Raw genomic sequence first — 19,056 nt, 5'->3', positions numbered from 1 at the left:
ATTAATCCTTTATCAGATATCTCAAGTCTCTTTTAATCTATAAATTCCTTTTCATCTTTTTTTTTCCCTTGCAATTTATTTGTTGAAAAGATGTTAAGTTTTGTTTTATTTCAACACTGTGTTTTGCTCACATTGTGCTCTGTCATCATCACTTATAATTCACAAAACAAGTTAGTCTGTTTACAGCCTAAAGGACCATTGGTTATAGAATACTTCCAGAGGAGCAGAACCTTAATGTTGCCATTGGGTGATGGATCCTGGTTACACACATCTGACCATAGACCAAATATATAAAATTTCATCTACACCTATTTATGAGGTTCAGAACATGGGTACATGAATTAGCTTCAGTGGATATGGAAATAAGAGGCCCTTTCACTGAAATAGTGGCTATTAAGAAGCTATCTTGCAGTCATAAATATGTATTTATTTGGCAATTAAGAATCTTTGAATCCATCTTGGTGTAGTAGAAAAGGCAGTATATTAGGTGTTAGGAGAGCTGAGTCCTGGTGCTTTCTCTGCTACTAGCTCCCTGTCTGACCTTGGACAAATCACATCCCCTCTTCAGGGCCTCAGTTTTTTCATGTAGTTAATGTGAGGAATGGACTTGATAATTTTCAAGGTTCTTTCCTGCTCAATCTGGAGTCTGAGTTGTCCTTTCAGGTTAATCATGAACAAGGTGTCATTCTAGTCAACTCTGGAGGAGTGTCCTGGAACTTTTTGGAGGGAGTTTTACCTATGTTGGAATTTTCTTTGATGGTCTTAGTTTGCGCTGAAAGTTGGGCTTGTGGTTGGCTTGGTGGTCATCCTTATGACCAGTCATAGGGCCCCTTGAAGCAATAAGCTTCTCCATAATATGCATGTTAACTGAGAAGCAATAAGCTTCTCCATAATATGCATGTTAACTGAGAATGAATTGGGACTCTCTCATATAGTGAGGTTCAAAGAGCAATCTGGTCTTATCTTGATAAGCATTTTCCCTTTTCTCTCTTCTGCTCCATTGGGAAGCAAGTGGCATCGTGTTCCAGTGGGGAACTGGTTTGGCATCATCTGGACGGCGGTTGTGCCCTGTGAAGACTCTCCCACTGTTTTTGACAGCAAAGGAACCGAGCAGAGTGACAGGTAAGGCCCTTATTTCTTCTGAATTTTGTATTTGTTCTTTGTCAAGAACTAGAGACGCAGGCATGCAGAAAATGGGTAAATGGAGTTTTGCTTTTGCTATTCCTTGGTCTCTCTGTCTTAACGCTCTCTGTTGATTGGTCTGTTAGTCTTGTTGGGAGTTTTGTGGGCCCAGTAAAAGCACCCCTCTTTGCTGCCTTGTTTGGAACTCGTTGAGAGACAGATGCAAGTCAGGCAGAATGGTAGCTCTAGAACTGTTAAAAGTTAGGTTGGAAGACGTGACTTCGGTGTTTGGAAATAATGTGTTGCAATAATGAGCCTCTAAATTCTGAATCCCAGATTGAATTTATCCACCAGACACTGGAGCAGCTGCACAGAGTCGGCCCTGCTAAGCTTCCTGCATGGCTAAGGGCACGTGAGGAGCCACCTTCTCCGCAGGCAGGCACATCCCAAAGGGAGAACCCAGAAGGACTGTGCTCGCATGCCCAGTTCCTTCTCCCAAGGGGAAAGCAGGAGTAGGCGAGGTTGTGGAGAGAGGGGCCAGAAGTGTTCCCCTAGGGAGATCTCTCCATGGGGCACACGAGGAGTAGGTAGTAAGTGTTCTGCCCACGGGTCTGTTGGTCAGTCTTTGATGGCCAGTCACTCTCTAGGGCTTTCTCTTTTTCTCTCTTTCACTCTGGGACTCAATCACTCCCTTTCTCTCTCCCTTCCTCTCCCTCTCCCTTTCTCTCTCTCAGCTCTTCTCTCTCCCTCTGCTCTACACTCTTTGGGGGCCTTTCTTTCTCTGGATGTAGCACCTTGTCTCCATCTCCTCCTCTTCTCCGTCTTTCTCACTCACTCTTACTTTATGACCCAGTTACTGAGGACTGGCTGTAAGAAAACCTTCACAGGAAACTTCTACTCTCCTCTAGCTCAGAACAAAGGAGGGATTTGTGAGGGTGGTAGGGAGAGGGAAGGACAAAGGAAGGGTAAGTTGCAGTGGAGTGATGCGCAAGCTTTTGGGATCATTCTGGTTTTCCTAAGTCCTGGAGGTTCTCCTTCAGCAGGGGTGAGCCTTCAGGGTGACCCTGAAGCGCTTGGGTTGAGTCAGGGAGGGTACTCAGAGGAGAAGGGGCATGGATGCTGGACAGCAGTCCACTTCACGTGACACTGGAAATGTTCATAATGTGAACTCCTCCTTCCCAAACATTTTTCCTGCCTCACCAGGATATTCACTGCTCCCTGGGCATATCTACTGCTTTCTCATTTCTCTGTGCCTTCGGGCGAATTGTTACCTCTGCCTTTCCCTTCCTGTTCCCCTTGCGAAAATCCTGATAATTTTTCAAGGCTTAGCTCAGATGCAGCTTTCTCAGTAAAGACCTTCCCTCTTCTTGCCTCCATTGCATTTTCTTCACGTGCATGGACAGCACACTTTATTGTGTTGTTATGAATTGATTATATGTTTTCCCACACCCCAAAGATATGAGCTTTTTAAGGGCAGGAATTGTGTCTGCTTTCTATTTTAGCACAGGACCTGTAACTAGAAGGAATCAGAAATGTTTTGATTTGATTTGATTGTAACGACCTGTTTGGGGTCTGCTCGGGCCACAGCTTAGAGCTGATTTGGGGGGTTTTCTGATGAGATAATAGAGTGGATCATCAACTTCCTGCCCTCAGAGCCTTTCCCTTTTCCTCCTCCTGTATGCACCTCATTGCCGTAGGTTCTGGAGCTGAGACCCTGGGTGTCCTTTCCTCATGTGGCCACCAGGGGCCCAGGGCTTCCTCTGTGGTGAAGGTGGCCAAAACCTCTATTTTGTCCCTTCCTCATTCTACAGGATACTTGAAGGTGCAAGGGGCATTTTATTAAGACACTAGTTAGTTAAATAGAAGTGTCAGAAAAAAGAATGACAGAATAAGACTGCCTTTCTCTTCATGCTAGACCAGGTGACCACAACTTCTAGCAGAGTTGATTGGATTATACCTTGTCAGTAAAGGCGGTGTAATTAAGGGAGGGAAAGTGCTGGATTTGGAGATGGAAGGCCAGTTCAGTTCAGATTCTAGTTCTGCTGTGTGTTGTTGGGAGGCCTGGGTTTGTACTTCAGTGCCTCCATGTGATATCTGAATGTATGAGACATCATTGCTCCTAGGCCACTCAATGACAGAGCTAGGAAATACACATGTACACACACATGTTTATACATATGTGCACCTATATGTAGGTATTTATCTCTGCTAGAAACCATGAATTGACACTGATTTCTCCAGTTACAATCCAGTATTGCATGGTCGATTCTAGCCTTCCACCTTTCCATATCTGTACTTTTCCTCTCCTCTCTGATAGTGAGAAATCTCATTCCTTTATCTTCAGTATATTTACTTTTTTGTTCAACCCCCTGGTAGGTAACCAGTCTCCCTACTGTGCCAGTGCCGCTGACTCAGACCTTCCTGCACTGGCTGAGTTTCCCCCCAGGCCTATGTCCCTTGTCTGCCTAGTTTGTTCTGTTATAAATGTAATTTCAAAAGAAATTTCTTTTTGTAGGCCTAGAGGATTCTAAAGCGACGTGTGTTGTTGCTGGCTCCTGTCACTCAGCCTCATTGACAGGTAGGTACCAGCTCTTTCACATTCACATGCTGCCCAGAACTGTGCATCTCTGCCTCAAGTGGTGCTATCGGGACACAGAGAAGAGCAGAGACTTTGGAGTCAGAATTCTGATGCCACCACTGCTCTGATCTTAGGCGAGTCATTTTACCTTCCTGAGACTGTTTCCTTGGCTATAAAATACCTTGTGGGTGGTTTTGAGAATTAAATATGCAAATATACATACAGCACTCACATGAAACACAGGCTCACGTCCTTGCCCCTGAGTTTGTTTTCACAACTGTACCGTAGGGATGAGAGTATCTTCCTCTCGGTAATTGTAATGGTCCAACAGTAAATCCGTACCTAATGTATTGTTATCTTATCCATCGAATCCATTTTGGTGTCTAATATAACTAAGCTCTCTAGCTATCTGTTCTCTCTAGCTGTTTAATCTCAAACTAACCTATTTTATCCACCTGTGTCTTTCTAATCCATTTATCTATCTCTCTGCTTGCTCCCTCTATATTTATCTACTCTATTTTATTTACTTAACTATATATCTTTTTACTTAACTATATATCTTTTTATCTTTCATCCTTGTATCTTTCTACCTAATCTATGTATCTATATATCTCTCTAAATCTAGTTATGTATATATTTCTCTAATCTAATTTATATTTTTATATATTTCTCTTGTTGATCTCTATTCCATCTCTTTGATCTATCCATCTCTCTATCTAAGCTGTTTTTCTTTCTCACCCTCTATCTCTCTTTTTGGCTATGCATCCATCCATACATTTGACACACCCAGCCAATGCAGTATAAACTTTCTAGTGACAATGCAGCATTTGCTTGAAAGTGAAGGTTCTTTCTTCCGAAGCCCAGCTTGCCCTGAGCCCTGCTGGTAGACGGGGGACAATGGCTCTAAGAGATTTATTTTGGTAAGACCCTTCACACGGAGTTGAATGCATTACATTTTTTAAGCAAAGGGAAATGACTTTCATAGTGTTTTCAGTGTTTTATGTGGCTAGTATTAAGGTGTGTACATAATATATGTAAATTAATGATGGCGTGCATTCCTCAACATCAAATTTGCCATGCGGTCCAACTGAGAAGCTGCATTGTCTCCAGAGTACAAGAGCCATAATGTGAGAATTTAAATATTTTACAAATTCTGAACTACAGATAATTTATTTAATGAATTTAAAACAACCAACTAACAAAAGAAATACCTGCTTTTAGCCTATGTTTCATATTAAGTAGATTTATGTATACGTGAAAATAGTTGAATTAAAATGAATGCCAGCTGTAAGGGACTCCATTGGGCCTCTGGTCTCTCCTCTCCTTTTAGAGGAAGAACTGGAGGCCCCATGGTGGGAAGTGACTTGTTCATGTCCTACAGTCAGTGAGGGATGAGGAAGGCATTCTTTTCTGAGACTAAGAGTAGACTAAGATGTTTCTATTCTGTTCTAATTAATTTGAAATGGCTGGCATTATGTAAACCTAGGGATTCTCTAATTGCTTGCCAACGTCAATCTCCTCAAAAATGTTGTAATTAGTAAAGTTATTTATTATTTCATATGTGGAGCAGTTATATTTTGGTGTTTTAAAAACATAGATGTTGAATTTTTCTTTTATTGAGATGCAATTCATATATAACATTCACTCTTTTAAAGTGTACAATTTAGTGATTTTTAGTACATTCAGAAAGTGACTTGGTTTTTGGTATTTTGAAAGTGAGTTAAAAATTGTCGAGAGTACTATCCCTCTTTCCTGCTCTAGTTCAAGCTGTTACACAGTGAATTTTGTTCAGTGCCCTTTAGACCTTTTCTCTGGAGTTGTAGATTATGTAACTGTTTGGCGTTGCAGCAGAATTTAATTTTGCCTGCTGATGCAACAGTGTAATAATCTGCACGTGGAAGGCAGTTTGCCTTTGCAAAAGATGGTGTAGACTTACTAAGAGAAGTGAAGGCTCATTACAGACACAGGCTCATGGTCAGTGGCATCTGTAGCTGACCAGTCCATTTAATGGGTTGAGACTTTGCTGAGGGGGTCCTCTGCCTTCTTGTAAGGGGTCCTCTTACTTTGCACACCCTGGTGAAGTCCAGGGAGGTTGCCCTCTCTCTACCAAATTCCCCTCATAGAACTGCAAAGTGTCAGTGCTGCAGAGGTCACCTGGGTGACAATAAGGCTCCACTGATTTACACTCCCTCATTTTAGACTCGATGAAACAGAGGCCCAGAATGTGAAGTGACGTGCCCAATGTCAAAGAGGGATCAAGTAGCAGATCTAGAACTTGAACCCTGAATCCTGGCCTAATGTCCTTTAGTGATACTGTCTGGCTTTTAATCAGTTTTTGAGAGTATACCAGACTGCTCTAGAGCAAGCAATGCTGTAAAGCTTTATTGGGAGGTCACACAATGCAGTGGAAGTGAAGACCTTGCTTCTAGTCCTGCTTGACTTCTTATTAGCCATGTGATCTTGAAAATGACATCTCTGAGCATTGATTAATTTATCTTCAGAGAAGTGCTGTCTAATATAAATATAATGTGAGCTACATTTCAAAAAGTAAAGAGAAACAGGTGAGTTAATTTTAATAATGTATTTTACCTAACCCAGTATATCTAAAATATTATTTCAGTGTGTAATCAATATGAAATTTATTAATGAGCTACATTCTTTTTGTTTTTTTTTATTGTCTTTGCAATCCTTTTTGCTTTTTTTTTGTCTTACAACACGTCTCGGTTTGGACTACCTACATTTCAAGTGTTCAATAGCCACTGTGTATGCTGTGTGCTGTATAGTGTAGAACCTTAAATGTTAGGGTTGGAAGAGCTCTTACAGACCATCCAAGGAGTGACATTGTAGATTCATAGGCCAAATTGTAGCCCATGGCCCCATTTTATTTGGCTTCCAGTTAAAAAATTTTTTGGACGTGAATGACTGGAGACAAGCACATGCCTTCTGGTTTCCCACAGTCACCCACCAGTCTCTCTTGTTAACCAGTGTCATCAGTTAGATCGTCTGCCCTTCTAGATCAACCACCTTGCCCTGCAGTTTTCAGCTAGTGAAACTAAGGTGTAGAGAGGAAATGATTTGTCCAAGGTCAGTAGCTAGTTAGCAGATCCAGGAATAGAGCCAGAGTCACTTGACTCTGAATTTGCTCTCTTTCTGTTAAATCGCAATGTCAGTCAGTCACATTCTTGCTTATATCACAGGATTATTGTGAGGGTCAAATGAGCTGAAGTGCTACACGGATGTGATGTGGCAGCATTATATTTTCTGCTGGACAGGGCATGTGGTAAAATAAAATAGTCTTATGTTTAAAAAGTTTAAGCTTAAATAATGTATCTTTTAACCTGTTATTTTTAAAAGTTAATATATTTTTTCCTAACAAAAGGTAATGCAAGCATATATTTTAAAAATGTAGAAAATAGAGAAACATATGTCTTGCACATGGTAGATGTTGAATAAATATTTGTTGAATGAATTAATAAAAAATAAACTCCCACATTTCTATTCCTTGACAAACTACTAAGAACATTTGGCCTTGTTTCCTGTTTATAGAATTTAAAAAAATCGTATATGTGATTACACTATACATGAATTTTGTACTTTGCTTTGCTTGACTTGATGTTGTAGCATACAAATAATACAACTTCTTTTAACCACTTTTTGTTCAGACTTGTGTTATTTTCCATCACTTTGGCCTAATGTTCCTTCACCTCTTTTGTTGCCCTCTGTTTAAGCTGCAGGAGAGCTGTATGTTTGGGGAAGCAATAAGCACGGGCAGCTGGCTTCCCAGGCTGCTTTCCTTCCTGTGCCCCAGAAAATAGAAGCGCCTTGTTTTCAGAATGAAAAGGTCACCGCCGTCTGGAGTGGATGGACACACCTAGTTGCTCAGACAGGTGAGAGAGCAGCAGAGAATTTGCGGTTGGCAAGAGCATCTGGGGGACAACTGTTTCAACAGCTGTGGGTGCTCGGGATTAAGTAGGTTGGTTTTTACTGATGAAAAGCTTGAAGGACTGGGAAAGGGAGAACCTGGGATCTAGTTCTGCAATAGGTATGTGGGTTAAGTTAACTCCTTTGGGCCCTAAGAGTCTGTGAGGTTTTGAGAAGGAACCCATTGCAGCAAGCATCACCCAGAAATTCGTCCAGGTTGTTGAGGCGTCTTTGCTTTGTCAGAGCTGAAGAGGTGACTCTGTTTGCATTTCTACCTGAGTCTAAATTAAAGGCATCAGAAACTGTTAAGTTTAAGATAAATATTTCAAGATTGAGGCAAGAGCATTACCTTGAATCGCAGCTGGCATGGTATTTTGATTTAAATCTTTATCAACCCTCACAAACTATGTATGTTGATTCAGACATCCATAGATTCCCTCAGATGTTACCTTACCCTGCCATGCCATCTGGCTTTCGGCATCTTTGTCTTTTCTTGAGTCTTCATGTATTTCTTATCTTTCCCTGAGGGCGGTTCTCCTTTCCTGGTCTTCGTATTCCCGGCTTTGTTCTAGGGGTGCTTTTTGCGTGGCCTTTCTTCTTCCCTGCCTTCCTAGAACTCCTGGCTTCCACAGCCTATTCCAGACAGGCAGCCTGCAGATCTTCAGATCTGTTGTCGTGTCAAGGTCTTCTGAACTTCAGGGGTTCTCAGGAGGCCCCTGGCCTGCTCTTGGCCTGCTTGTTGGCTACACGCAGATCTCTGGACTCCCAAATACCTGGTGACTGTTATTCCAGTGCCTTCTGGCTTTTGTGGGTCTTCAGGTTAGCTTCAGTTATTCTTGGTGAGTCACACGTACTACACATGTGGACACGCAGACATAGACTTATGAGTAGTCATATCTATGATGCTTTTACTTGGTCTTTTAAAAAATTTTTACCATCATTTTGGAACAGAGGCCTGTGTAACAAAAGTGTATAATAAACTTGGTGTATTTACCACTTCAGAGGATGCTCTAAGGAAAGTGTTCATTTGGAGGAAAATCGTGACTTTCCTCAAAGACGTTCAGACTGCTTAAAGATTGGGACTATCTACAGAAATTTTCTTTAAAGAGACTCACTGAGCATAGTAGCTGCTTATTTAATTGTTAATATCTGTCTTTTCCTACAGACAATGAGCTCTGTGAGGGAAGGTGCCAGATCAGTCTTGTTCACTTCTGTGTCTCCACTGCCTAGCAGAGAATGTATTCGTTTCCTGCATTAAATTGTTTCTAGTTAAAAGAGACTAAACATACTCAGATGCATTTGAGTCAGGGTAGACAGCTAGTATTTCTGAGCTCTATCCTTGGACTCACTGGTTCGTGAACAGAAGGCTTCAGTTTGTCTCTTTGGATTCAAGAGTCCAACCAAATCAGTTACTGTTTATTGGGAACCTATTGAGCAGTGTGCTAGCCTTGGAGAAACAGAGGAGAAAGGACATGGGCCGTGTCCTTCCACTAGGCTGTGTAGACAGGCTTAAGTCTAAGAATATAGAGATGGAAGACTTTACCATCCATCTGCCCATCATATAGATGGTGAAGATCTGTTTATGTACCATGCCTTGTACTAGATATAAATCCTGCCCTCAAGGAGCCCACTGTCCACTGGGGGAGACAGACCTGTGACCAAATTTCAGTACATTGCAGTCTGAGAAGTGCAACAACAGAGCTAAGTACAGCGTGCAGAAGTAGCATAGAAACTAGCAGGAATGTGAGTAATTGGGTGTTGACAGGTAGTCAGTCTTCAAAGAATTGCAGTGCAGTAAAATACACTTACTACCAAGTGGTAGCGAATTTGCTTGAGTCTGTCAGTAAACCCTTTACCTAGTTAAATAGCTGACTAATGAAAGACATAAAGATGCTGCTTCTTTGATTCTAGCGTTGAAGCACTGTAACTGATGCTGATTTCCCTGTCTGGGCCAACAGCCCAGCCCTCAGGGTGGGAGGTTGGAACCCACGTCCCTGATACTGTCTGAGTCACTCCAGCTGCTCTGGAGTTCAGCTTCAGGTCTCCACCTCCACTTGAGAGAGTGGTTTTTTGGTAATGTTTCAGCTATTTAATTAACTTGTTAATTCAGATCTCTTGTTTATGTACTTTGTCACTTTCCTCTTTCTCCTAAGTCCAGAATGGTTCAAAGCTGGGATGTTTGAGTGTCCTGGTTCTTGTACTGAATTTTGGGTAAATGGGCATGTCTTGCTCTTTGATTCACCAATTTTGTGCTCCCTCTAGCAGCTGTGGAAGCCTTTGCCCTGGCCCAGTGTCATTGAGAAGAAACACCCAGGTCTTCTAGTTTAATCAGACGTAGCTGCTCGTTTTAATGAGAGCAGGATTTGCTTCCAGGGTCGGAAGCAGCTCATTAGTGGAACAAAGAGTTATTTGACTCAAGTTGTTTTCACAAGCTCCACTGGGGAATTGTTCCTGGACCTACCTACAGGCCACATCAGCACAGAGGCTGCTCTTAGTCTCATTCTGGAAGGCATTAGTTGTGTGATATTGATTTAAAAAAGAGTTTGTGCACAGTGACCATATATCTGTCCAGTAAGATTGGATGGGATGGGATGGGATGGGATGGGATGGGATGGGCTGGGCTGGGCTGGGCTGGGCTGAGAGAAAGGGAGCCGACCTTGCTTTTCCCTTTCTCCATAGTCCCTAGACCAGTGATTCTCAACTACAGTCGATTTTGTCCCCCAGGGGACATTTGCAATGTCTGGGGACATATTTGGTTGTCATAACTGGGGTGTGCTACTGGCATCTAGTTGGTGGAGGCCAGAGAGGCTGCTAAACATCCTACAGTGCAAGAGCAACCCCCACAACAAAGAAATACCCAGCCCCCAGTGTTAGTCGTGCCAAGATTGAGAAATGCTGCCCAGGACTGACATCTCCAGTGGTAGCTGCTTAGCTAGGACAGTTCACATCGTATCAGGACAACTTTACAGCTTGTCTGTATGGGAATCTGGGATGCAGTGTCTTGCCTCCCTCTTCAGGAGTCTGGTGCCTGCCTGCAGTGTTTGCAGTGGAAAAATACTTTTCTCTGTTAGTCAGAGGTGCTTGGAAAGAGTCCAAGAGAACCTGTTCTAATCTGGGAAAGTTGGCAAGGGTACCTGTGTCTCAGGCTGGTGGAGCTGCATTCTAGAAACCTTTCCCAAGCTGCTTAATGTCCCTGATCATTGTTCTCAGGAACTTCATGGGACTCCAGGGTGACTTTATCCAGGCTCAGTGACCTGCAGCTGTCTCATCTGAGATTCATGATTTCCTGGCCTGAGGTGCTTCTAGTGAGAGCTGGGTGGCGGATCTGGGTGCCTTCCTAGTTTAATGACCTTGGTCACTTAAGTCACTTCGCCTGTCCAGGCCTCAGTTTCCTCATCTCTCAAGTAGCATATTAAACCCACCTGCATTCTACGTAGGGCTGCTGTGAGCTCCAGATGAATAAATCTGGGTGAAAGATCTCAACGAATGTTAAAATTGTAAAAACACGTACGTAGACGAGGGGTGCCTGAGGTTGGGATATGTGAGCATGTTAAGGAGTTAGCTGTTCTTTTTAGAGAGACTTCTGTTTCAGCAGGGCCTGTGCAGAGCTTCATGAGACATACCATCTTCTCCCCTGAGGGCTCATGAGCTGGCCAGGGACGTGATGCTCGATATCCAGCTCTGACAGGCAGTTTTCTAAAGTCTTTCACTTACATGCAGCCAGCAAGTGGCTCTTTTCTATTATCAACAGTTTGGAAGATCTTTGTGGCCTTATAGATCATTTTCCTTGTTAAAATCTCTGATCGCACTGTCGTTCCTTCATGGTGTTCATCCCAACGTGTAATTGTATGCCTCTCTTTGTATTCTTGTTTGTTTAATGACTAGACTGTAGATTCCATGAGAGCAGTGTCTGGTTTTTTTTTTGTTTTTTTTTCTGTGAGGAAGATCAGCCCTGAGCTAACATCCATGACAATTCTCCTCTTTTTGCTGAGGAAGACCTGCTCTGAGCTAACATCTATTGCCAATCCTCCTCCTTTTTTTCCCTTTTTATCCCCAAAGCCCCAGTAGATAGTTGTATGTCATAGCTGCACATCCTTCTAGTTGCTGTATGTGGGACGCCGCCTCAGCATGGCCGGACAAGCAGTGTGTCAGTGCGTGCCTGGGATCCGAACCTGGGCCGCCAGTAGCGGAGCGCGTGCACTTAACCACTAAGCCACGGAGCCGGGCCCGAGCAGTGTCTGTTTTGTTTGTGGCTGTATCCTCAGCACCTGGCGCAGCCCTGGCACATAGTAGGTGATTAGTCACTAATTGCTAATGACAAGTAGAGAGAAACATGGACTTTGAAGTCACACAGGGCTGGGTTTGGAGCTCAGCTCTGTCACCTTCCTGATTGTGTGGCTGTGGGCAGCTCTACCTCTCCATCTCCGTTGCCACTACTGTGGTTCAGGCCACTGTCCCCTCTTGCCTGAATCCTGCAGGTGTCCTCATCTTCCCACATTCACTCCCTCTCATGTCCAATCTGTTCTCCATACCTCAGTTGGAAGATCTTTTCAAACCCATCGTGTCACATTCCAGTGGCTTCCCATTGCTCTTAGGATACAAACATAATCCTTTGTGGTCCTACGAGGCCTGTGTGCTCTGCCTGCCTTTCCAGCCCCTTTTCTTACTATGCTAGCTCTGGGTCTCTAGCTGATCTCCCCTCTGGCCTCTCCTTGGGTCCTGGAATACAGCATGTATTTCCCACCATAGGGCCTTTGCACCTGATGTTCCTTCTATTTGGCACACTTATCCCTGCGCTCCTTTTTCATTTTGATTTATTTACATCCTTTTTTTTTTTTTCAGATCTCAACTTAGTCATTGCCTCCTCCGGAGGCCTTCCCTTGACATCCCTGACTAATCCCTTTGCCGTTCTGTCTGTCCTCGCAGCACTACAGCCTCTCCTCTGTGCTGTTTTTTATAGAGTTCTTTGATGAATTCTCCCTCCTGCTAGACTCTAAGCTCCGGGAAGGCAGGAGCCACATTCGTTTGCTCAGCATTATACCCTCAGTGCTTAGCAGAGTACTTGGCACTTAGGAGGTAGGTACTCAGTACATGTTGGACAAGTGAATAAACCTGACTTCTTTGAGCTTAGTTCTTCATTAGGAACATGAGGAAGTGGTGCCGACCTGGTATGAGGGTTAAATGAGATGATGAATTAAAGCTTCCAGCATCCAGGGGCTGGCCCGGTGACGTAGCGGTCAAGTTTACACGCTCTGCTTCGGCGGCCCGGGGTTTGCAGGTTCAGATCCCAGGCACGGACCGACACACTGCTTGTCAAGCTGTGCTGTGGCAGCATCCCATATAAAGTAGAGGAAGATGAGCACGAATGTCAGCCCAGGGCCAGTCTTCCTCAGGAAAAAAGAGGAGGATTGGCAACAGATGTTAGCCCAGGCCCAATCTTCCTCAGCAAAAAGAGAAGGATTGGCATTGGATGTTAGCTCAGGGCTAATCTTCCTCACACACACACAAAAAATATGTTTAAAGCTTCCAGCCTCCAGCACAGGACAGGCTCAGTTGTTGGTTCAGGCTATGTTAGCTTCCTCTGCCCTTTGAAACCTTGGAGCTCTGGAGGTCAGATGCCCCATCTCTTCTCTTTCCCGCGAGGTTTCTGCGGGGCTGGATATGCATGTCTCTGGATAGGCTGATTCAGGATCCCTGGAGAGTGCAGAAAGATCATTGCTTACAAATGCTGAGTGCTGGTTGCTGGTGATTTATTAGAATTTCAAGAGGAGTGATTTACACAAGATCCAAACCTTAATGTGAGGTTGGTCAGAATACCTAGAATCCGTTGTTTTCAGAATGCTGGAAGCTCTCCCTGACCCACGCAGTGTCCTGAAGTAGCCTTGTGGTCTCACAAAGGCTGTGGATTGACAAATGGGCCCAAATACAGGGTCCTTGACGTTCTTCACTTTCTTCAGTGTCACCTGAGAAAGTCCTAGAGTCTTAGAAGTTCTAGAGACTCGGAGATGAAGGAAGAAACCTCCTCACTTTGCAAAGGAGAAAACTGAAACAAAGAGGAGAGCAGGTGACTTGATGGCTGCATTTAAAGTTATAAATCCAATTCTGCTTTTCAGTAATTTCTTTTCCCTCCCATCACTCTCCTGGTTCTTGGTTATATACTTTTAGGTGAGATGTTTTTTATTCTTCAGTTTCTCTAAAGTGGGGAATTGAATGGCACATGTGGAAGGGACCAGCTGTTAGCAACTCTCATTTCTTCAAGTGCCACAGACCAAGAAATATTTTATTGCCTTTGATGTCTAAGCATTAGTGAAATCTAAGCCGAGCCATTGATTCACACTAAACTGAGCTTATAAATATATCTAATGCTGATTTTTCTGTTTTGGGGCCAAGATCCTTTCCAGAATAGGGTGACAGTGTATATTACTCCATCTTCTTTGGGACCATGTATCATGAAACCTCAACCGAGCTCAGGGAGGTTCTGACTTCATGGGCTCTATTTAAAGCAGGTGCTTTGGAATTCATGATGTTGGCGCTTTAGAGCTTTGAAAACCCAATGGTTGAAAGTCAAACTGAGCCCAGAGGACTATTTTGAAATGGATAGTTTTTGCTCATTATTAAAGTCATTAGTTCTCATCCTAAAATCCTTAGAATGTCAGGAATGTATGAGAACTTAGAGCTCACCTGGTCTGGCTCTCTCAGTTTAGACATGGGAAAACTGAGGACTGAAGAGGGGAAGCACAGGGAGTGAGTGAAGGAGCTAAGACAGAACTCAGGTCTCATGGCTCTCGGTCCACTGCTCTTTCCACCTTGTCACATTCTCTCCAGAGACGGTGAGGAAGTGTGGCTGACTTGACCACACCCAGGGACCTGAACCAGGAATAATAGTTCTTTTGTACATGAAGCTCTGCTTCAAGAAAACACCAACACTTACCTGAAATGTGTCACTAGATTCCCTTATTGGATTTATGTGTTCAGTGGAAATGAGGAGATGGCGCCCCAGGAGCCAGATCAGGAGCCATTCCAGGATTCACTGAAGCTGCTGTGTTTCCACTTATGGTAAATCAACAGCAATCGCAGCTGCCATGGACCACTTTTGTCACCACAAAATGCTTTCACATCCGTTTTCTCATATGAATTTGGCAAGATGAGTGGTGTTACCCTTGTCCCACAGATGAGCCCCTCATTGGTTAACTGCATCACCCTGGCTCACGGAGATGGGCAGAGCTGAAACTTGAACCTGGTCTTTTGTCCCCAAGCCTGCTACTCTAATTCCAAGTTGTGTGTATCTCAGAATGCTCTGACTTATTAACTAAACTGCTTTTACTCTTCGTAGAAGCATCTTTCTCCAACTTTGCCAGTGCTTCTCCCAAGCAATAAGGAAGAACATTCTTGTTATCCTTAATCCTTCAGCAGGTGTTTGTGGAGTGCTTATCTACATGTGTATAGCACTGTGCTACAGAATATAGGGGAATATAAAAATCCAGAACTACCTTCAGGAAGCTTGTAGTTGGCTGAACAAATGAAATATTTAGTAGAAGAATAAAAAAGAATGCGGCAAAGAGCCAGAGGAGTGGCCCAGACGCTGAAGGCTCTAGGGTGTTGGAGGAAGGAGAGGTCAGGGTGGGCAGGGAAATGGGTAAAATCCTTTGGGAAGGTCACATTTTAATGGGTGGAGAGTTTGGGACTTGGTTTTGTTGCTTACTCTTTGTCCTCTGCGAAGACACAAAACTCTCTGGTCCCCTTCCTCCCATCTGGGCAGTCGGAGGTTGTGGACATGATGATCTCTAAGGGCCATTCTAGCTCTGCAATTCTATCCTATAAAAAAATAAAACTGGCCTAAGGAAATAATTATGGATATGTTGAAAGAATAAGTATAATGCCATTCATTGGAGCCTAATTTATAATGACAAAAACCAAGGCCTGGAAACAAATGAAATTGTAGGGGGACTGGTTAAATTGTGTACAACCATATGTTGGAATATCTGGCCATTAAATAGAATATTTTAGAAGGATATTTAATGACAGAGGAATATGCTTATATAGTAAGTGAAAAGAGTAGATTACAATAAGTTACTACACTATAACTTCTAATTTGTTTTTTTAAAAAAAGGATGTTTGCATAGAAAAGACTAAAAGAAATATGCCAGAATATTATTTCTGATTGGTGGGATTCTGAGTGAATTTTATTTTCTTTTATATTTTCTATGCTGAATATGTAATTTGTAGTCTGATTATATCCCCCCTAAATGTTGAAGTTAATGAATAAAATTTCTTGCCCCTCAGCGCAGGGAACTGGCCCCTTTGCCACCCATCCCTGCGTGTATGTCCTTGACAAATCACTTCCACGGGCCTCAGTTGGGAGGTCGCATGGAAAAGAGGCAAGACACTGTAGAAAGAGGCAGGAAAGCAGGGATCTATTTTTGGCTCAGTGGTGAGTCAGCTTTGTAACCTGAGGCAGCTTCCTTCTGAACATCCCTGAGCCTTGGTTTCCTCATCTGAAGAGGGGAGTTGTAGGTCACAAAAGGTCCTTTTAGCTCCAAGATATACTTTTTCCTGAAGATGGAGAATTTCTCCACTGTGGTGGAACTGGCTCACAGGCCTCCTGGGTTCCTTGAGCCTGGCGTCCTTGCTTTCTTTCCTGCTCCTCTGCACCTGGGCTGGTCTGCCTGGCTGCAAGCCGATTGCTCCTATTCAAAGTTCAGGGTGGGATTGGATGGAGCTGAGTGACAGGGCTCACAGCTGGGAGTGTGCAGTGACAGCATTCCACCGCTGGAGGGAAGTGTTGTGACTACTTCCCCCTCACCCACTGTCCTAGTTGCTCTGCCAGTGAAGAGTAGCCTTGATTTGCCTTGATTTGGTTTCAAATTCTAGAATTTTAGAATTAAAAGGACTTTGAAGATCATCTAGTAGAACGCTGTTATGCTGCAGATGTGAGATAATAGAGGCCAGAAAAGGCAAGTAACCTACTTATAGTTGAACAGTATGTTTTATCAGGGTCTGCACTATAGGGTTTAGAAGAAGGCTGCAGACAGAGCTGAGAGTGTGCCAGTTGCGTCCACAAAAGGGTGGCCAGCTCCCATGATTGCGTAGGAGTCTAAGGGATCTGCCTGGATACACCTTTACAGAGCTCCTCTGGCCAGGAGCTGAGGGCCTGGAGATGAAGAAGAAAGCTCTGGCTCTGCCCTGAGGAGCTCAGTCTGGTGGGGTGATGCCCCCCATGTGTCCGCCTTGCCCTCGGGGTCTGCCTCTCCTGAGTCAGGCTGTGGTGGTGGCGTGGAGGCTGGTTTGTGGAAGACCTGTAAGGGTCCTTGTGAATGACGTCCCCCCCAAGGTTAGGAGGTACCCCAGGCATCCCCAGTTGTTTTCCAGTGACTTTCTGCAGGCAGTGCTCACGTGTTCACATGTCCTATCTTACCATTTCTTGAGGTTTGGAAGGAATCCTGACAGTTCGTTTCCCAGCTTCCAAAGGCTTTGTTTCCTTGGCCCTGGGCTGACTTTATTTTTGGTTTCCAGGGTGCTCACAGCCCTAAGCACTGGGGTAAAGTGGAATTGTGTGCTGGTCTGGGAGCCAGGCAGCTGTGCGACCTTGGGCAGGTTACTTCCTTTGTGGGCTGGGAGGTCAGGCTCTCAGCTGCAGTTGTGTCATCTCTGCCAGAGAGATGAAGTTCTGGTGTATTTTTGGTTTTTGTGTTTGGCAATGAATACTCATTAATCTGTGGTCCAGAGAAGTGCAGTGTATGTCCAGCTGAAGCAGAAGCAAGGTTCACCCTCTGAAGTAGTGCATTCGAATAAGGAACTTTCAGGGGCCCTGGCCAAAGCCACATGCCGCTGGGCCTGGAGGGCCACCAGATGGCAGCAGTGGGCAGGCAGACGGCCTTGGGGGTGAGGCTGGTAGGGCCAGCATCCAGTCAGAATTAGCAAGGTCAGAGCTGAAAGGACCCCTAGAGGTCACCCAGGCCCTCCCTCACTTTTTTAGATGGGAGAACTCAGGCCCAGAGAGGAAAGAGGGCTACCTAAGGTCTCACCGTGATATGATACCTGAATATCTCCTTGCTTGTGAGAAGAACCGAGATCAGAGTGGCCTCTAGCTGGGTGCCCCACAGGAGAGCCGGGAGACAAGGGCCTGGGCCCTGGGCCAGTGAGCCGGAGGTGGGAAGGGCCGGAGACAGCAGTTAACTGTCTGCCTTGATCCTCGTTTCTTGGACCGTCTGGTCTTAACGCTTTCCACCCTCCTCCCTGCAGCAGGGGCAGTGTCCACTGTCTTTTCTGCCCTCCTCCCGTCTGCCCAGTTCTCCTCCAGGCCAGGGCCCTCCCGTCAGGCTGTGTCATGAGGGAAGCTTTGTTAAGAGTTGTCTCACAGTCCCCACACCCGACGGATGCCCAGGCCCAGGGCCTTGCCTGAGGCACGCTGCAGTAAGACGCGAGTTACACAATTGGTTGAACAAAACAATTTTTCTTTTTAATTTCCCGGGGGCAGAGTAGGGCAGGGCACCAGTGTGTGTCAAGCGCCTAGCATGTACCAGGTGCTGCCTTACATACTCCTCATACCCCTGACATAGGGTTCATTCCCTCGCATTCCAGGTGGGAAAATTGAGTCTCAGAGAGGCTCAGGGGCTTGTCTAAAGTAACACAGAGAGTTAAGAAGCAAAGAGACCATGCTCGAACCGTGCTCCATTTGATGTCAAGGATCGTGTCATTTCATCTCATCATGCTACCTCCCCTCAGTGACTGCACTGGAAATGAGTGGCTCCCAGGCTTTAGGGCACGGAGGAAGAAATACTTCTCTCTTCCCACAGCTGTGGGGCAGTTGTAGTGGTGGGCTGCTAGGGCAGGAGGCCTGTGAAGCAGTAAAGGGCCGGCATTTGGGGGCAGGGTGGGGGTGGTGGCAGAAGCCCCTGAGAAGAGAGGAGATGCCCTTCCTCTGTGTGCCTTACGCTAGCAGCTCCCTCTGCTCGCCTCTCCAGCCCCCTTGAAGCTGTTGCCAATTTCCATCTTTCTGCCCACTGTCACCTCTCACAGAGGCCTTCCCTGTCCGCCCCATCCAAAATGGCCACCACCACACTCTCAGCCACACACTAGGCCATGCCCTGCTTTATTTTTCACTTCCTGAAACCATAATATGATTATTGGTTACTTATTTGTGGTCACTCTCTCCTCACCAAATGCGAGCCCTCCCGGGTCAGGGACTTGGTCAGTTTTTACCCCCCTGGATCTCCCCTGCACAGAAGAGAGGTGCAGTGAGGGCTAGCTGCATGGAATGGCTGTAGTTTTGGGATGTGGGAGCTGTGTGGTCTCCAGTGGCCAAGCTCCCGAGACCCAGCCTGGGCCCTACCCTCTTCCCACCTTCTCGGAGAAGTGCAGGGCGGAGAGCCTCAGCTCCCTGAGGCAGACAGTGACGCCTGAGGCCCCAGGGTGGTAGGGTCCGCTTTGCCCCT

General features: G+C 45.0%; 1 protein-coding gene across 4 annotated transcripts in view; it reads left to right on the top strand.

Moving 5' to 3' along the window:
- The window catches only part of SERGEF (secretion regulating guanine nucleotide exchange factor), a 205,914-nt gene that overhangs the window by 15,070 nt on the left and 171,788 nt on the right, over positions 1-19,056 (top strand). For 3 of the 4 annotated variants that reach the window (XM_058546081.1, XM_058546084.1, XM_058546082.1), the window contains exons 6-8: positions 1,009-1,122; positions 3,638-3,700; positions 7,429-7,587. In XM_058546081.1, the coding sequence (XP_058402064.1) occupies positions 1,009-1,122; positions 3,638-3,700; positions 7,429-7,587 (336 nt within the window). The remainder of the gene's footprint in view (positions 1-1,008; positions 1,123-3,637; positions 3,701-7,428; positions 7,588-19,056) is intronic. The other variant, XM_058546083.1, reaches the window with a different exon arrangement.

This window comes from Diceros bicornis, chromosome 7, assembly GCF_020826845.1.
Source record: "Diceros bicornis minor isolate mBicDic1 chromosome 7, mDicBic1.mat.cur, whole genome shotgun sequence".
Lineage (NCBI taxonomy): Eukaryota > Metazoa > Chordata > Mammalia > Perissodactyla > Rhinocerotidae > Diceros > Diceros bicornis.
This window is presented reverse-complemented; position numbering and strand designations above follow the sequence as displayed.